Here is a 19,473-nt window from a genome sequence, read left to right as displayed (position 1 = left end):
AACGAGAAATACACAAGACTCGTGTCAATATGTCACATTAACACATTTGGGTACTGTCATAGCAACAAGGCGGCGCTTAATTTTGCTGTATGCCAATCAGCACGCACGATTTTCCAATAATGAGTTTGATGGGTGAGGTGACAGGCGGCTTGATGAAAATATGTAAATTGCAGGTCGTTGAGTAACTTATTGACCGATAAAGACTGTATACATGTTAACTGAAGGAATACAGTTTTAATGAGAAGACTGAATTTAATTGCGATAATTAGGATTAACGTGCAGGTTAACAAGTCGGGCTGTGTTTGAAGCGGGCATAGTGCAAAAATGGTTGTTTTGTAATTTTTACAGATGTGTACGCAAACATGATTTTAACAATGCAAATAATTGTTGTTTGCAGTTTGCAGTTCTGTGATAATTATGAAAACTGATTTTTTAAATGCACTGTTTCGGTACTGTCAGTTTTACAACTACTCTCTATCTGAGAACATGTCTGGAACTTTAGATTCTTTTCTTGGACTGAAACATGAAAAGTCTGATCCCAAACCATTAGTCCAAATAATAGGACGTCTATAAAATATCAGATAAAAAAATAAGTCATCCTGATAAGCCAAATGAGTAAGGCTACCAAACCATTGTGTAAGAAACTTCTGTAAAATGAAAAACAAGAGATCACTAGATCAACCTCAAGATCAAAATTCTTTTTGGTACACAAAACTATGCATGTGATCCAAATTTGAAGGCTTTAGCTTGAGAAATGTGAAAGTAAGGCCAGAGTTCTTTGATTTTTCGTTACTCAGACCCGCCGACCCTATTTTCCGTCATTTTTGAAAAAAATAAAAATTGAAATTTCAAAAATTTCAAAATTATTTTCAGGCGACGATCGATGTTTTGCTGCATTCTGACGACGACGACAACGTCGATATTCATCAGCGCATTATCCGTCAGTGTCATATAGGCGCAATTTCCGCTCAAATGGAAGCGTCTCCCGTACGTAAACAAAAACAAGTGAAATTTAAGATTGTCTTTGAACGATTTATGCGCGATGAAAAAGCGGAATATTTGGTTTGTGATCTAGTATATAGACAATAAAACAATGAAAAACAAGTTCTGTAAAGGTTACGGTCAGTAACGGTGTCTCAAAATGTTAGAAAAACATAGATTTACTCGACGTAAATAACAAAGGCAATATTGAATGTGAATTTGATATGCCTTTGGCAGTTATATATTTACATGAGGATGACGTATAGGAGCAACAAAGTGCTGCCAAAGGAGTCATCCATTTCAGATTTTTTTTTTTTTAATCATGAGGGAAAGGGGCCCAGGCCTGTGATTTGGAGCAAAAACAGCTCGGTGTTTGGGCAAAGGGGAATAAAAAACCTTATGTAACATCAGTTTTGGGGGAAAACTGCATAATTTAAAAGATATTTTCTGAGGGAAAGACCCTGTTATGAAGGGGATAAAACCCTGTGATATGCTTATGAAGACATATATACATAGTACAAGTTGCCTGATTGGAGGTATTTATCTATATATTCAAATGCATACAAATCCTTTTCAGGGACCTATCTAGCTACTTATGCTTTCAGTCATTTTTTTGGCCACCGAATATAAAATAAAGAGTGGCCCGACTTTGAATCACTTGCCCCTGACCACTGTGGGATCGAGCCCCACTCAGGTCATCATGTGAAAAATATATCCAGCTGGCTGACGGAAGGTAGGTCATTCTACCCAGATGCCAATTCTTGCCTGAGATGATGCCCAGAGGAGTACCTGGGGTCTTCCAGCACCATTTAAGTCTGGAAAGTCACCATATGACCTATAAAATTGTGTCAGTGTGACTTATAACACAACAAATAAATATTAAAATGTATTAAATAAAGATCTTGGTCAGAAAAGTTTATGAATTAAAAATAAAAGTATGCACATGCTAAAAATGAAACCAGCCGATCAGACCATTGAAAATTGCTATTCAATCATCAATTTAATACTCGCGGGAGATGTTATGACCAAGGGCAAATAGTACCCATGCCCAAAGAATGATTTTTTTAAAGTTTTTGAAATCATCAATTTTATGTTCAAGATAACAAGAGGACCATGATGGTCCTGAATCGCTCACCTCTTCCCACATGATCCAGTTTTGAGTATGATGTCGTTTTTTCTATTATTTGACCTAGTGACCTAGTTTTTGAGCTTATGTGACCCAGATTTGAACTTGACCTAGATACTATCAAGATAAAAATTCTGACCAATTTTCATGAAGATCCATTGAAAAATATGGTCTCTAGAGAGGTCACAAGGTTTTTCTATTATTTGACCTATTGACCTAGTTTTTTAAGGCACGTGACCCAGTTTCAAACTTGACCTAGATATCATCAAGATGAACATTCTGACCAATTTTCATGAAGATCCATTCAAGGGTATGGCCTCTAGAGAGGTCACAAGGTTTTTCTATTTCAAGACCTACTGACCTAGTTTTTGATCGCAGTTGACCCAGTTTCAAACTTGACCTAGATATCATCAAGATAAACATTCAGACCAACTTTCATACAGATCCCATGAAAAATATGGCCTCTAGAGAGGTCACGTTTTTTCATTATTTGACCTACTGACCTACTTTTTGATGGCACGTGACCCACTTTCGAACCTGACCGAGATATCATCAAGGTGAACATTCTGACCAATATTTATGGAGATCCATTCACAAGTATGGCCTCTAGAGAGGTCACAAGGTTTTTCTATTTTTAGACCTACTGACCTAGTTTTTGACCGCACATGACCCTGTTTCGAACTTGATCTAGATATCATCAAGATGAACATTCAGACCAACTTTCATACAGATCTCATGGAAAATATGGCCTCTAGTTAGGTCACAAGGTTTTTCTATTATTTGACCTACTGACCTAGTTTTTGATGGCACGTGACCCACTTTCGAACTTGACTTAGATATCATCAAGGTGAACATTCTGACAAATTTTCATGAAGATTTCATGAAATACATGGCCTCTAGAGAGGTCACAAGGTTTTTCTATTTTTAGACCTACTGACCTAGTTTTTGACCGCACGTGACCAAGTTTCGAATTTGACCTTGATATCATCAAGATGAACATTCAGACCAACTTTCATACAGATCCCATGAAAAATATGGCCTTTAGAGAGGTTACAAGGTTTTTCTATTATTTGACCTACTGACCTACTTTTTGACGGCACGTGACCCAGTTTCGAACTTGGCCTAGATATCATCAAGGTGAACGTTCTGACCAATTTTCATGAAGATCCATTGAAATATATGGCCTCTAGAAAGGTCACAAGGTTTTTCTATTTTTAGACCTACTGACCTAGTTTTTGATGGCACGTGACCCAGTTTCAAACCTGACCTAGATATCATCAAGATGAACATTCAGACCAACTTTCATACAGATCCCATGAAAAATATGGCCTTTAGAGAGGTCACAAGGTTTTTCTATTATTTGACCTACTGACCTAGTTTTTGAGGGCACGTAACCCAGTTTCGAACTTGACCTAGATATCATCAAGGTAAACGTTCTGACCAACTTTCATGAAGATCTTGTGAAATATATGGCCTCTAGAGAGGTCACAAGGTTTTTCTATTTTTAGACCTACTGACCTAGTTTTTGACCACACGTGACCCAGTTTCGAACTTGACCTAGATATCATCAAGGTGAACATTCTGACCAATTTTCATGAAGATCCATTGAAAATTATGGCCTCTAGAGAGGTCACAAGGTTTTTCTATTTTTAGACCTACTGACCTAGTTTTTGACGGTACGTGACCCAGTTTCGAACTTGACCTAGATATCATCAAGTTGAACATTCTGACCAACTTTCATAAAGATCCCATGAAAAATGTGACCTCTAGAGTGGTCACAAGCAAAAGTTTACGGACGCACGCACGGACGACGGACACCGCGCGATCACAAAAGCTCACCTTGTCACTTTGTGACAGGTGAGCTAATAAAAAAGTTAAACACAGAATGGTAATTTTCTTTGTATTACATGTTAATGTGTATTAAAGAAGTGTTAAAATCCTTTCAGGCAACACATTTGAAGTGATCACTTATCGTCTGTTGTTTTAGTTATTTTACTGCCTTTTTATTTTTATTTTTTTCCCTCCTCCTGTCAACATTTTTCTGCCCAAAATCCGAATAACAAAAAATAAAAAAACTCTGGCCTAAGTCACTAGATCAAAATCAAGATCAAAATTCTTTTCGGAACAAAAAACTATGCATGTGGTCCAAATCTGAAGCCTGTGCCTTCAAAAATGTGAAAGTAGGTCAAGGTCAAAGTTTATTTTGGTACACAAACCTATGCACGTGGTCAAAATTTGAAGGCTGTAGCTAGAGAAATGTGAAAGTAGGTCACTAGATCATGATTAAGGTCAAAGTTCATTTTGGTACACAAAACTATGCATGTGGTCCAAATTTGAAGGCTGTAGCTTGAGCAATGTGAAAGTAGGTCACTAGGTCAAAATCAAGGTCAAATTTCATTTCGGAGCACAAAACTATGCATGTGGTCCAAATTTGAAGCATATACATTCAAAAATGTGAAAGTAGGTCACAAGGTCAATGTCAAGGTCAAAGTTTATTTCGATACACAAAACTATGCATATGGTCAAAAGTTGAAGGCTGTAGCTAGAGAAATGTGAAAGTAGGTCACTAGATCATGATTAAGGTCAAAGTTCATTTTGGTACACAAAACTATGCATGTGGTCCAAATTTGAAGTCTGTAGCTTGAGCAATGTGAAAGTAGGTTACTAGGTCAAAATCAAGGTCAAATTTCATTTTGGAACACAAAACTATGCATGTGGTCCAAATTTGAAGCCTACACATTAAAAAATGTGAAAGTAGGTCACAAGGTCAATGTCAAGGTCAAAGTTTATTTCGATACACAAAACTATACATATGGTCCAAATTTGAAGGCTGTAGCTACAGAAATGTGAAAGTAGGTCACTAGGTCAAGATCAAGGTCAACTCATGTCAAGGTTCATCTAGCCACTCAAAACTAAACATGTGATCAAAATTTGAAAGTTGCAGGTTATGGACAAGAAGATTTTTAAAGTTTTTCCTTAAGTAAGTCTATATAAACCATATGACTCCTGGGGCAGGGCCATATTTGACCCTAGGGGGATAATTTGAACAAACTTGGTTAAGAACAACTAGATGATGCTTGATTACAAATATCAAAGCCCTAGGCTTTGCAGTTTTTAACAAGAAGATTTTCAAAGTTTTTCCCTATATAAGTCTATGTAAACCATGTGAGGCCCAGGGCGGGGCCATATTTGACCCTAGGGAAATAATTTGAACAATGTTAGTAGAAGACCACTAGATGATGTTAAATACAAAATATCAAAGCCCTAGGTCTTGTGGTTTTTGACAAGAAGACTTTCAAAGTTTTTCCCTATATAAGTCTATATAAACCATGTGACCCCTGGGGCGGGGCCATATTTGACCCTAGGGAAATAAAAGGGATAATCTTGGTAGAGGACCACTAGATGATGTTACATACCAAATATCAAAGCCCTAGGCCCTGTGGTTTTGAACAAGAAGATTTTCAAACTTTTTCCCTATATAAATCTATGTAAATTATAAAAATAAACAAAGGGCCATAACTCACTCAAACATTGTTGAATCAGTCTGATTTTCAGGGGGACACAACTAGGGTACCAATACATCAGTCTGACAAAGTTTGGTCAAAATCCCCCCAGTAGTTTCTGAGGACATGGGATAACGAGAAATTGTTAAAGGACGGAAGGACCACGGACCACGGACGCAGAGTGATGGTGAGCTAAAAGGCGCAAATAGGCTGGTACATTTATACAATCCAAATTGTGACTGCACAGAAAAAACTTGACCGTCATAAGATGTTAATTTGTTGTATGATAAATATAAATGTCTTATATTTGCAAAAAGCACTCAAGCAGACATGTAGATCCTGTGTTTTCAGCATGTTCAGAGTGTTTCATCTTAGTATTTATTATAAAAAAAACAACCAAATTTAATATATTATGAAATACTGATATATTTTATATTGTATAATATATATAAAGTATTTAGTTAATTCGAACCAAACTGTTCTTTTTTAATTTGCAGCTACATGTACATTATTAAGAGACCTAATTACAAAGGTCTAAATTGTATTCCTAATGCACAACTAGGGCGAGAATCAGTAAATTGTTTTATGAATCCTGTATTTTCCAGTTGGACTCCAACTTTTTGCCATGGGACTCCTATTTTTCACAGGAATGGAGTCCAGGACTCCTGTTTTTGAAATACTAGTGAAAGCAATTAAGCTAGCTGATAGTGGAGGAAAGAAAACAAGAGGGCCAAGATGGCCCTAGGTCGCTCACCTAAGAAACACTCCATAACAGTGTAAAACATGTTTGACCTAGTGATTTCATGGAAACAAATATTCTGACCAATTTTCATTAAGATTGGACCAAAAATTTGGTCTCTTGCGGATAAAACAAGCATTTTTCTTTGATATGACCTAGTTTTTGACCCTAGATGACCCATGTTCAAACTCGACCTAGATTTTATCAAGGCAATCATTCTGACCAAAATTCATGAAGATCAACTGAAAAATACAGCCTCTATCACATACAGAAGTTTTTTCTTTGATTTAACCAAGTGACCTAGTTTTTGACCTCAGATGACCCATATTCAAATTCGACCTAGATTTCATTAAGGGCAATCAACCTGACCAAATTTCATAAATATCAACTGAAAAAAAAAGTCTCTATCGCATACACAAGATTTTTCTTTAATTTGACCTAGTGGGCCTAGTTTTTTACCTCAGATAACCCATATTCAAAACCGACCTAGTTTTCATCAAGGCAATCACTCTGATCAAATTTCATGAAGATCAATTGAAAAATACAGCCTCTATCGCATACACAAGGTTTTTACGTGATATGACCTAGTGACCTAGTTTTTGACCCCAGATGACCCATTTTCGAACTCGGCCTAGATTTCATCAAGGTAATCATTCTGACCAAAATTCATGAAGATCAATTGAAAAATTCTGCCTCTATCGCATACACAAGGTTTTTCTTTGATTTGTCCTAGTGACCTAGTTTTTGACCCGAGATGACCCATTTTCGAACTCGGCCTAGATTTCATCAAGGCAATCATTCTGACCCAAAATTCATGAAGATCAATTGAAAAATACAGCCTCTATCACATACACAAGGTTTTCTTTGATTTGACCTAGTGACCTAGTTTTTGACCCGAGATGACCCATTTTCGAACTCGGCCTAGATTTCATCAAGGTTATCATTCTGACAAAAAATTCATGAAGAAGAATTGAAAAATACAGCCTCTATCGCATACACAAGGTTTTTCTTTGATTTGACCTAGTGACCTAGTTTTTGACCCGAGATGACCCATTTTCGAACTGGGCTTAGATTTCATCAAGGTTATCATTCTGACCAATATTCATGAAGATTAACTGAAAAATACCACCTCTATCGCATACACAAGGTTTTTCTTTGATTTGACCTAGTGACCTAGTTTTTGACCCGAGATGACCCATTTTCGAACTCTGCCTAGATTTCATCAAAGTTATCATTCTGACCAATATTCATAAAGATTAAATGAAAAATACAGTCTCTATCGCATACACAAGGTTTTTCTTTGATTTGACCTAGTGACCTAGTTTTTGACCCGAGATGACCCATTTTCGAACTCGGCCTAGGTTTCATAAAGGTAATCATTCTGACCAAAATTCATGAAGATCAATTGAAAAATACCGCCTCTATCGCATACACAAGGTTTTTCTTTGATTTGACCTAGTGACCTAGTTTTTGACCCGAGATGACCCATTTTCGAACTCGGCCTAGATTTCATCAAGGCAATCATTCTGACCAAAATTCATGAAGATCAATTGAAAAATACAGCCTCTATCGCATACACAAGGTTTTTCTTTGATTTGACCCAGTGACCTAGTTTTTGACCCCAGATGACCCATTTTCGAACTCGGCCTAGATTTCATCAAAGTTATCATTCTGACCAAAATTCATAAAGATTAAATGAAAAATACAGTCTCTATCGCATACACAAGGTTTTTCTTTGATTTGACCTAGTGACCTAGTTTTTGACCCGAGATGATTCATTTTCGAACTCGGCCTAGATTTTATCAAGGTTATCATTCTGACCAATATTCATGAAGATTAATTGAAAAATACAGCCTCTATCGCATACACAAGCTAAATGTTGACAGACGACGGACGACAGACAACAGACTACAGACGACGGACGACGGACGCCGGACATTGAGCGATCAGAAAAACTCACCTGAGCATTGCTCAGGTGAGCTAAAAATATGCTTTTCCAATTTTTTTCTGTAAATGCATTTTTCTTAGCGACTGTCACGTAAACCACAGAATAAAAAATAAAAGGCCTTGTTAAAGTTGCAAAAAATGAAGCAGCAATTAATTAGAATGTCCAGGACACATTCTCCTATCAGTATGCTCACTGACCATGACACTCTGTGTATTAGATAAGGAGACTACATGCCTTCCAACATCACAGTGTATAGACTCTCTGTACGCCCAACCGGAAGTCGCCAAAAACTAGGCGTTCAGAAATCAAAACACAATTTTTTGCTGTCGCGGATGGCTTGGATTTTCATTGTTTATTTCGTTAATATAGCACGAAGTAAGTGTATTTTTTATTTTACGTATCGATATGGAATTACTGTTTACGTGGATACCAAACACGCTATTAAAACTCTTAATATACTTAATTTCAAGTCAAATCACGTGTGGGTATTTGTTCGATTTGTAATGAAGCTGTCAATTCTTTGAAATACATTATCTCAAGCTTTTGCAAAGAATTGAAACCTTTGCTAATTCATAGGTAAATATCTTACGCGTCGATAAATACCAGCATGACTCTAGGGATAACGAATACGCTTTTAGGAAAATGTGTTTTTCAGAGACATATGTGCCGATTACACTGTCCCACTATTCGATATATTACTGGCCCACTAATCGCAATTTTTAAAATCCGGACTGAACGCTTAGTCGAAAAACTGTACGCCTATTCAAAACTTCTTTTCATTCTTATATTTCAATGTTTTGACTTTGTTTTATGATAACCAAAAGTTAAAATATAATAGTTATAACTTCTTTCGTTTTCATAACAGTCATGGACCAGTTTAAATGCCATTACTGCAGTTTCGATTCCACTTTTCGTTTGTGTTTATTAGTAAGCATTTATCAAAATAAATTGGTCTAGCACGGCGCAGCTGTGCGCCTAACTCAATTTGGTAAGTGCGTACTAATAAATTCTAACCTGCATAGTGTTTGAAACTGATTTTTGCAATAATGACTAGATTCGTTACACATAAATCACTAGCGCATAATTCATTTAATCGTTACGTGGCACAACTCAGTGTTTGATCAATTTTCGGCATCTCAGAGACTTGTTCGGACTTTACGACGGGAACTTTATCATCTCTCACAGAAAGAAAAAAAACAGTTGCCGTCGGCGCGGTAACTGGTAATTTCTGCTTATTTTAATATTCGGCTCTAAAGCATCGCTGATATCATTTAAAATCAAGCAGATCGAAGCTAACACCCGGTTCTTTTTCGTTTCGTTTTCATTCATAATTATTGAGTATTCGCTACAGAACAAACTGAAAATGACCTGGATCCTAGTGATTACATCAGTTGATCTACATGTATAAATAATATGAATAAAGCTACCACCGTCTTGAAAGATAGATGAGCGGGACTCATTTTCATTGCACACTTTGACTGTACAGAGCAACCAGGCAGACAGTGCGTGTGTCTGAAGGCGGAGCTTAAATTCAAAAAGTAATTTCAAACACTAAGTACAATACCTTGAGTGACATTGACCTTGGGTATAATGGACACAGGGGCCCTGCAGAAAAAGGCTTTGTTTCTATGCTGTACAATGTTTATGCGAAGTTACAGTAAGGAATAAGCAAAAGTAAAAAAGATGTGACGAAAAAAAGGTTGCCTTAAGACTTTTAACCAAGAAAGCCAACGCCGAAGCCGGGGCGAGTAGAATTGCACCCCTATTCCCGAATAGTCGAGCTAAAAATACAAAGAAAAAAATAAAGTGTCCTGTCACACTGAGCGAAATAAATACATATTTTTTCTCGTATGTGAGCGGAAACACGTATAAACATTCATAGCGCGTGTGTCTGTAGGCGTAGCTTAAATTAAAAAAAAATGTCAAACACTAAGTGCAATACCTTGAGTGACATTGACCTTGGGTATAATGGACACAGGGACCCTGCATAAAAAGGCTTCGTTTGTATGCTGCACAATGTTTATGCGAAGATACAGTAAGGTTTAAGCAAAAGTAAAAAAGATGTGACAAAAAAGGTTGCCGAAAAAATTTAACCAAGAAAGCCAGCGCGGAAGCCGAGGCGAGTAGAATAGCACCCCTATTCCCGAACAGTCGAGCTAAAAAAAAAAAGAAAAAAAGAAAACCAAACAAAGTGTCCGTCAAACTGAGCGAAATAAATATATATTTTTCTCGAATGTTAGCGGAAACACATATAAAGATTTTATTTCTTGTCCAAGACAAGGACATCGTTGGTGAAACAGACTAATAAATACTGTTTCACAGTCGCAAGTGAAATACAATACAAAATTTATATTTCTTAATTCAAGGAGTACAGAGTATAGAGCCTGCAAGTCCAAACACTTCGTCATTTCTTTATTGAATAGGCGTACAGTGTTTTGGCAAATAGTGGAACAGTTTTTATATAAAGTTTTGCGACTAGGCGGCCAGTGCATAATTCAGATGCATGTTGAATTAAACAATATTTCAACTATTTAGGATTGTAAATTCATATTTGTAGGTATAAACTCATGTGCATGGATTGATAATGTAACATTCAGACACGTGTTTCCTTCGCACTTCCTAAATAACGGGCATTTTAGCCTGAATGCATCGTCTTTTGCTATGACCAGTTGTGTTTTTGGTGAAAATACGTTTAATTTCATGTGTTAGTGTCTATTTAACGGCAGTTTGTTGCAGAGACATTTATCATACATTAAAAAATATATACAAGAAGAATATTTATTTCAAATAGACACAGAAAAACATAAAAATAATTACTACCGACAGCTTCCAACAATTTGAAAAACGAAAGTGAACGCCTAGTTATTGGCGACTTCCGTTTGGGCGTACAGAGAGTCTATACACTGTGAACATTTGTATTAATAATTTAAAATGCTGTCTTGCACACTTTTTTCTACAAAGTTTTTGCAGAACAAAACAAGAGCTGTCCGTAAGACAGCGCGCTCGACTTTTCTCAGTGCTTGACTCTGATTTAGAGCTTTGCCGGTAAAAAAAAATCCAAGTTAAAAAGGGACATAACTCTGTCAAAATTCAAATTTGAGTTATGGGAATTGTGTCTCCTGGTGTAGACTTTGATAGTAAATAATTATTTTGAGTTTCAAGTCAAAAGCCTTAATAGTAACAGAGATATTTGACTTTATCAAAAATTTTAACAAAAAATTCTAAGTTAAAACGGGCCATAATTCTGTCAAAATTCAAATCAGAGGTATGGGGATTGTTTCTCCTGGTGTAGACTTTGATGGTAAACAAGCAGTTTAAGTTTCAAGTCAAAAGCTTTGATAGTAACAGAGATATTTGACTTTATCAAAAACTTTAACCAAAAATTCTAAGTTAAAAAGGGGCATAACTCTGTCAAAATTCAAATCAGAGTCAGGGCGTCAGCTGCCTATCGCATTTGGAGCCACTGGCTCAAACTTTCACCAAATGGCTCCAAAAAATCTCGAGTGGCGAAACATTATGGCTCCTAATATTTTCATTTTTTTCCCCCACATTGTTATTGTGTATTTGATCCAGAAGCGTGGTTCCCGTTTCGCGCCTCTCGGATATTCTCCCTGGTAGATAACCCATAGCAAATAATCAGCTGATGCGATGACGCATGTTTTGACAGGTGTGTATATTACATAATGTTATGACATGTGTGTGCGAGTTAACTGGAGCGGGGGAGATGGTTGCGATCAATTATTTAAGAAAACACATTTTCAATAGAAATGTTTGAAGTATCCGCTGATGTTTATTTTAATTGGACCAATTATCGATGACTATACCAATTTTATCGATCAATGAGCGGTGACCTATTTGTTTTAAATGGCTGTTTTCCACGCTGTTTTTCCCCGACAATTTTTTCGGCTCTTTGTAATCACATAATGTTTACGGTAATTGCGATAATTATCCGACATTTTTAAATAATTTCAAACTTTTCTTTCAATTTCCGTCATGTTTTGTAATTTTAGCATGACACCTCGTGTCAGTTTTGTTGTTCACAGTTTGATCTCGGTTGGAGTTGATACTCGATATTTAATTACTTAGTATCGTTATATCTATGATTTTTATACAGTGAAACACCGCTCGCTCGAGCTTCGGTGACTCGAGCACCCCGGCTAGCTCGAGCAATTCATGTGGTCCCGGCCGATTTCCTTCTATTTTCTATGTGATATTACCATGGCTGGGTTGAGCATCGATAACTCGATCGCTCGAGCATGACACCTGGTCCCTGTGTATTAATTTACTCTTTGTTGCTTCTGGCTAACTCGAGCAGAGGTGTCAAAAAGTTTCACACCTTCGGCGGTCAGAATGTATCGGTTAAGTAAACATTTTCACACACAGTTAGAATTGCGTAGTCTATTCCCAGACTATCTTAAATGTTTGTTTGTCGGTATATTTGATCTTATAATGAAATTAATTATTGATAAAAGCTTAAAGAAAAGTTTTATTGATCAAATATCGATCAATTACTAATTACTTAAAGCATATTTTCTGCGGGATCGAATGTAGTTATGAGATCTTAGTATTTTAATCAGCAGTTGTTTGCATGCAAATGAAGGAAATAATATAGCCGTTTCATAAAATTGACACGATAATTATGATATGCACTTGTTGATGAATAAAAATAAAAAAAAATTCTCAGTTGTTTCTTCACATGTGCCATTACAAATTACATATTGAAACGTCTATCAATAGATAATGTTTGTAATACGTTTGTTTTTGAAAATGTCACAACTATGTTATCATTACGCATCACCGTTTACTCTGCAAACGGTCCCGATGACAATTGGTAAAACAAACTTTAGTTTTCTTCGTATGTTGGTCAATGTTTGGGTCGCTCGAAACCATGGATAACTCGAGCATATTGCTCATCCCCTTGCGACCTCGAGCGAGCGGTGTTTTACTGTATTTCTTTCAGCAAAATAATGTTAAATTTAAATGAAATTAACATTGTATAAGGAAATAAGAGCTGTCAGTGGACAGCGTGCTCGACTATTCTCAGTGCTTGATAGTATAATATAAGCAATGAGTAAAACTTTAACATTACAATAAGCATATTCTAAGTCGAAAAGGGGCCATAATTCAGTCAAAATGCTTGATAGAGTTGCCTCCTCCTTTTTACAGACTTTGGTCATGATGGTAAACAAGTATGCAAAATATGAAAGCAATATCTCAATTGACTTTGAAAATATTTGGGGTTGTACGCAAACTTTAACATTTATTCTAAGTCGAAAAGGGGCCATAATTCAGTCAAAATGCTTGATAAAATTGCCTCCTCCTTTTTACAGACTGGGGTGATGATGGTAAACAAGTATGCAAAATATTAAAGCAATATCTCAATGGACTTTGAAAATATTTGGGGTGGTATGCAAACTTTAACATTTATTCTAAGTCGAAAAGGGGCCATAATTCAGTCAAAATGCTTGATAGAGTTGCTTCCTCCTTTTTACAGACTGGGGTCATGATGGTAAACAAGTATGCAAAATATGAAAGCCATATCTCAATGGACTTTGAAAATATTTGGGGTGGTATGCAAACTTTAACATTTGTGTGACGCTCACGCTCACGCCGATGCGAGTAGGATAGCTCCCCTATTCTTCGAATAGTCGAGCTAGAAATCAACAACAAACAAACTCTCGATCTTTAACGGAATGTAACGGCAATCTTAAATTTTAGCGTAGACAATTAGCGCGGAGAGTAGTGTCCCTTTACCAAAATGGCGAAAATCGTAAATAAACTTACTTTGAAGTTGAAAAATTGTGTATACCTGGGACTACTACACACTCACGATTCGGGGGTGGTCCCGGAGGTCATAAATCTGCACATTTTACATGAGTATCAATGGTATGTTCAGTAATATGATGAAAGTATAATGACATTTATTGAAAATGTATTCAGATTTGCACTAGAAGAAACTTGCTATGAATTCAAATGAAAAACAAAGAAACAGAACATTATTCCTATTTGTTTATATAACATGCTTATGATTAATAAATACATACTGTCTGATTTATGATTGCAGTCATTATTTTTGTCTTGCAAGTTTCTTTATTAGAAATATCATAAAATGTTAGGTTCTGCATAAAGATTGTATTGTACACCATGTAGTAAACAATGCAGTAACTTACAAAAGAGGCATTTATAACCAAAAACCATGGAAATATACCTTTTGTTTGTTGTAGACAAAGGTGTGCAACGCACAAAATGCACCCTGTCCCATTTTTAAAATACCCTGCCCTTCTAAGAGTTCTCAGAAAATCCCTATAAATGCACAACTTTCTGTTTAAAAGAGTCTGTTGATATAATTTTATGATGAATATGAGATTGTGTTATTAATAATAAGCATGCTAATTTAATTTTGTATCATCATTGATAAAAAGACAATTGTTATTTATTTATTTGTTATAAGAAAATATAAAACACAAAAGATATGACATTAACATAGATAGTAAGTGTAACAAGTATTATGTTGTTTATTTTATACACATATCCCTTCTTTATGCATACAAAAGAGACCACGGCTTCAAAAATCTGGATTGGCTCCAAATTGGCTCAAATTGGCTCTAAAATTTTGAAAGTGGCTAAACTGGTGGCTCCAACTTTTAAAATCCCAGCGGATGCCCTGAGAGTTATGGGAATTGTGTCTCCTGGTGTAGATTTTGATAGTAAATAATTATTTTGAGTTTCAAGTCAAAAGCTTTAATAGTAACAGAGATATTTGACTTTATCAAAAATTTTAGCAAAAAAATTCTAAGTTAAAAAGTGCCATAATTCTGTCAAAATTCAAATCAGAGTTATTTGGATTGTTTCTCCTGGTGTAGACTTTGATGGTAAATAAGTATTTTAAGTTTCAAGTCAATAGCTTTGATAGTAACAGAGATATTTGACTTTATCAAAAACTTTAACCAAAAATTCTAAGTTAAAAAGGGGCATAACTCTGTCAAAATTCAAATCAGAGTTATGGGGATTGTTTCTCCTAGTGTAGACTTTGATAGTAAATAACTGTTTTAAGTTTCAAGTCAATAGCTTTGATACTAACAGAGATATTTGAAAACTAGAAATGTATCCATGGGACACAGATGCCCCCACTACATGACATTAAAATGACAATTTTTTCCCAGGTCAGGGGCCAGAACTCCTACAATACTGAATGAATCCAGATGCGAAACCCCAGGTGCACAACTGCACATGCTGACCAACATTCCTGTAAACTTTGGTGACTCTAGGTCAAATACTTTTGGAGCTACGCACGACACAACATTAAAATGACCCATTTTTAACTAAGTCAGTGGCTATAACTCCTACACAACTGAATTAATCCGGACGCGAAACCCCAGGTGCACAACTGCATATGCTGACCAACATTCCTGTAAACTTTGGTGATTCTAGGTCAAATACTTTTGGAGCTATGTGCGACACAACATTAAAATGACCCATTTTTTACTAAGTCAGGGGCCATAACTCCTACACGACTGGATGAATCTGGACATGAAACCCCAGGTGCACAACTGCACATGCTGACCAACATTCCTGTAAACTTTGGTGACTCTAGGTCAAATATTTTTGGAGCTATGCGCAACACAACATTAAAATGACCAATTTTTTACTAGGTCAGGGGCCATAACTCCTACATGACTGGATGAATCCGGACGCGAAACCCCAGGTGCACAACTACACATGCTGACCAACACGCCTGTAAAGTTTTGTGACTCTAGGTCATACACTTTTGGAGCTAGGCGCAACACAACATTAAAATGACCAATTTTTACAAAGTCAGGGGCCATAACTTCTACATGACTGAATAAATCCGGACGCGAAACCCCAGGTGCACAACTACACATGCTGACCAACATTCCTGTAAAGTTTTGTGACTCTACGTCAAATACTTTCAGAGCTACGCGCGACACAACATTTTCGAAAGGACGGACGGACAGACGGACGGACAGAAGGACGGACGCACAAGAGCAAATCTATATGCCCCCCCCAAGGTGGTGGGGGCATAAAAACTTTAACCAACGGCGACGCCGGGGCGAGTACAATAGCTCTACTTTTACTTCGAAAAGTCGAGCTAAAAAATAATGGTACAAATGGGAGAGAGGAGGGACATGTATCTATGTAAAATATCATGATTTTGATCCTGACCTGCCCAGAATATCACATATATGGATTACCGCAGAGCAACAGATAAGCTTTCAAAATGAATTGGGTATTACCCCATCATTTTGGTTTTAATTGGGTATTGCATAAAATCAATAGGGTTTTCTAACACATATTACCCCATGATGTTCACTTTTACTGGGTTTCCATGCATTCTCATTTCATTTGACTCGTCTTTAAATACTTTAATCAGCAGCCATGGATACTTGATTTCCCATTCACTCAAAGCTTTTTATTGACACGATCACCAAAATGTGTTAATTTTTTATAAGAATTTTTGTTTACTTCGCAAACACATTGTCCAGTAGTTGGTCCAGTAGATCACTCACTATTTCGTTTACAGGTGAATAACTTACGCAACTAGAAATATTATCATTTAATATACGTATAACATCCTTCTCCCCATCTGAGACCGACTGGAAAAGATTGGTTATTACACTAGACTGCTTTAACTCCTCTGGATTTTTTTCCTACCCCGTTTTAAAGCCATTTTGCTCACAGATGCTTATTGTGAGCGCATTATCGATACAGATGAAAAAGTAGGATTACTTCAGACTGCATCATTATCGAGTGCCCGAGACTGATACAGCTGACAAATGTAACATTATTCGAACGGTAGATATACGTGGACGAATCATTTAGTATTTCAAAGATACGCACACATTGGGATGAGAATTGGGTATTTTGGTTTTTTGTTTGAGTTTTGATACGCATTAAAAATAAATCTATTGAGTATTTTGCAAATTTTAATTGGGTATTTATGCAAATACGCAGCTTATCTGTTGCTCTGGATTACCTCTTAATAGAAAAGATGTGTTGAAAATTTTTCTCTGTCGTCAAATGATAAGAAATGTTTATTTCACTTTTTCAGTAATTACAACAATATTGTAACAATCGCACTGCCTGCAGGTGCCATCGCTCGTCTGCAAGTGCTGGACAGTATGTAAGAAATGAGTTACAGTTCAGAATTTCTAAGTACAAAAAGGGCTATAATTCTGACAAAATGCAGGTTAGAGCTATGGCTCTTGGCCTACATAGTCACCTAATGATGATATTAAAACAAGACTTAGTGTGCAAAGTTTTAAAGCTGTAGCTCTTATAGTTTTTGAGAAAAGGTGGACCTAAACAAAAATTTAAACCAAGAAACTCAAATTTTCTAGGTAAAAAAAAGACCCATAATTCTGACAAAATGCATATCAGAGTTATGGTTTATGGTTTTTGGTCTACACAGTCAACTTATGTTGACAAACAAGTGTGCAAAGTTTCAAAGCTGTAGCTCTTACAATTTTTGAGAAAACCAACGATCAAGTAGGGACAATACCTAGTAGATTTTTTCAAAAATCAGATGAACTAAATCTGCAAAAAAAAAAAAAAAAATTATGAAAATAATTAACCTTTCTTTACTTACTCTGAAGAATACTTTTCAAAGCTGTAGCTCTTACAATTTTTGAGAAAACCAACGATCAAGTAAGGACAATACCTAGTAGATTTTTTCAAAAATCAGATGAGCTAAAACTGAAAAAAAAAAATTATGATAATATTTAACCTTTCTTCACTTACTCTGAAGAATACTTTAATTTCACACTTGACAGTTCATATTCTGGATCTTTAAGAAAACATTTAAACCACAGTGGAGACCATTCAAAGAGGACTGATCTTACACCTGAATTTTTTACAATGGAATCTTTTTTCTTTTTCTGATAGACTTCCATAACTGGACGACTGTCTTGTTTTAATATCTGGCATTTTGAGCATGAGTGCTCATTAGTTCCTGAAAGTATCAGAGTCTTGTTGGAACTACATAGTTCATTTTCTGAACTTGTTAATATGTTTGCTTTATTCAAATTATTGTCCAGTTCAAGATTATCATTTTGAATGTCACATTGATTGTCTATCAAATTTTCTTCATTTGAGCTACTGTCATTTCTATTTGCCAATGCTTTAAATATACTGCGCCTCCTGCATGAACAACTATTTCTGAGTAAATCTTTATCCATATCATTTTCCAAGAATCTATCATTTTCTTTTAACACACAGCCATCATTCACCTCTATTCTCTCTGTTGGAGACGGGGCCATAGCTAACAAACAACAGCCTTGTGAATTTAATTTTTAATAACTTAGAAAGTATCCACCATATGGTACTCTAGACAACACACAAATGAGCTAATGCACTGGATAAGAAACAGAAATATGACTGAAGTGAAATAATAATGTTTATATTAGTTAGCAGTTCACTGAGAAGCCAACTGTTTACTTATGTAAAAGTTCATTTCAGTTTAGTGCACTTCTGTCTATAGAACAGCGACTGATAAAGTCGACCTAGGGTGTTTATCATGCTTCCAACAGTATGCTTGAACATCATGAACGTATGATTATAAACATGTTTCATGCATGGATTAGCGATGAACTTGACCCACTCTCTACATGAGTACATCTAAAATTAGAATCGTGCCCCAGACCGGCTTGTGAGACATAACTTATCTGGATTTGAGTTCAATGTCATGAAAACAAAATTAACTCACACTTTACCACAGGGCTTTGAGACTTCTTTTTTACTTTCGCTGTTAATGTCCTGTATTTTGTTATAGCTTTGCGCTCGCCTTAAGTGCGGTTTTGTAGACATTTTTAAACCCGGAAGTAACACATTGCTAAATTTTAGCCTCTTACATCACTAAAATATGACGTTGAATATACTGACGACAAATACCCTTCCATAGTGATAATATCAAAGTTATATTCAAAACGCTTTTTATTTGAATAAATGCTTTACTTGAAATCGGACATCAAGAGCACAACATTGTGTTGTTCAACAATATTTTGATGATGGCAGCGGCGAAATAAATTACCTTATTTCGCGAAATGAACTAAATACCAACGGAATGGTAGGGATATGTGTGTTCTTTCTCACAAGGTCAATCCATCATAAATGGCCCAAAATGTGCACCCCTGAACAAGTGTATCCATTTGTTACCCTC

The 19,473-nt window shown here is 36.1% G+C and overlaps 1 protein-coding gene across 1 annotated transcript in view; it reads right to left on the bottom strand.

Moving 5' to 3' along the window:
* Positions 1-19,176, bottom strand: part of LOC123549120 (diacylglycerol O-acyltransferase 1-like) — a 282,902-nt gene extending 263,726 nt beyond the window's left edge. Inside the window, exon 1 of the mRNA XM_053546772.1 lies at positions 19,021-19,176. Coding sequence (XP_053402747.1) covers positions 19,021-19,121 — 101 coding nt within the window. The 5' untranslated portion in view covers positions 19,122-19,176. The remainder of the gene's footprint in view (positions 1-19,020) is intronic.
* Between the last annotated feature and the right edge of the window lie 297 nt (positions 19,177-19,473).

This window comes from Mercenaria mercenaria, chromosome 6 (genome assembly GCF_021730395.1).
Source record: "Mercenaria mercenaria strain notata chromosome 6, MADL_Memer_1, whole genome shotgun sequence".
Taxonomy (NCBI): Eukaryota; Metazoa; Mollusca; class Bivalvia; order Venerida; family Veneridae; genus Mercenaria; species Mercenaria mercenaria.
This window is presented reverse-complemented; position numbering and strand designations above follow the sequence as displayed.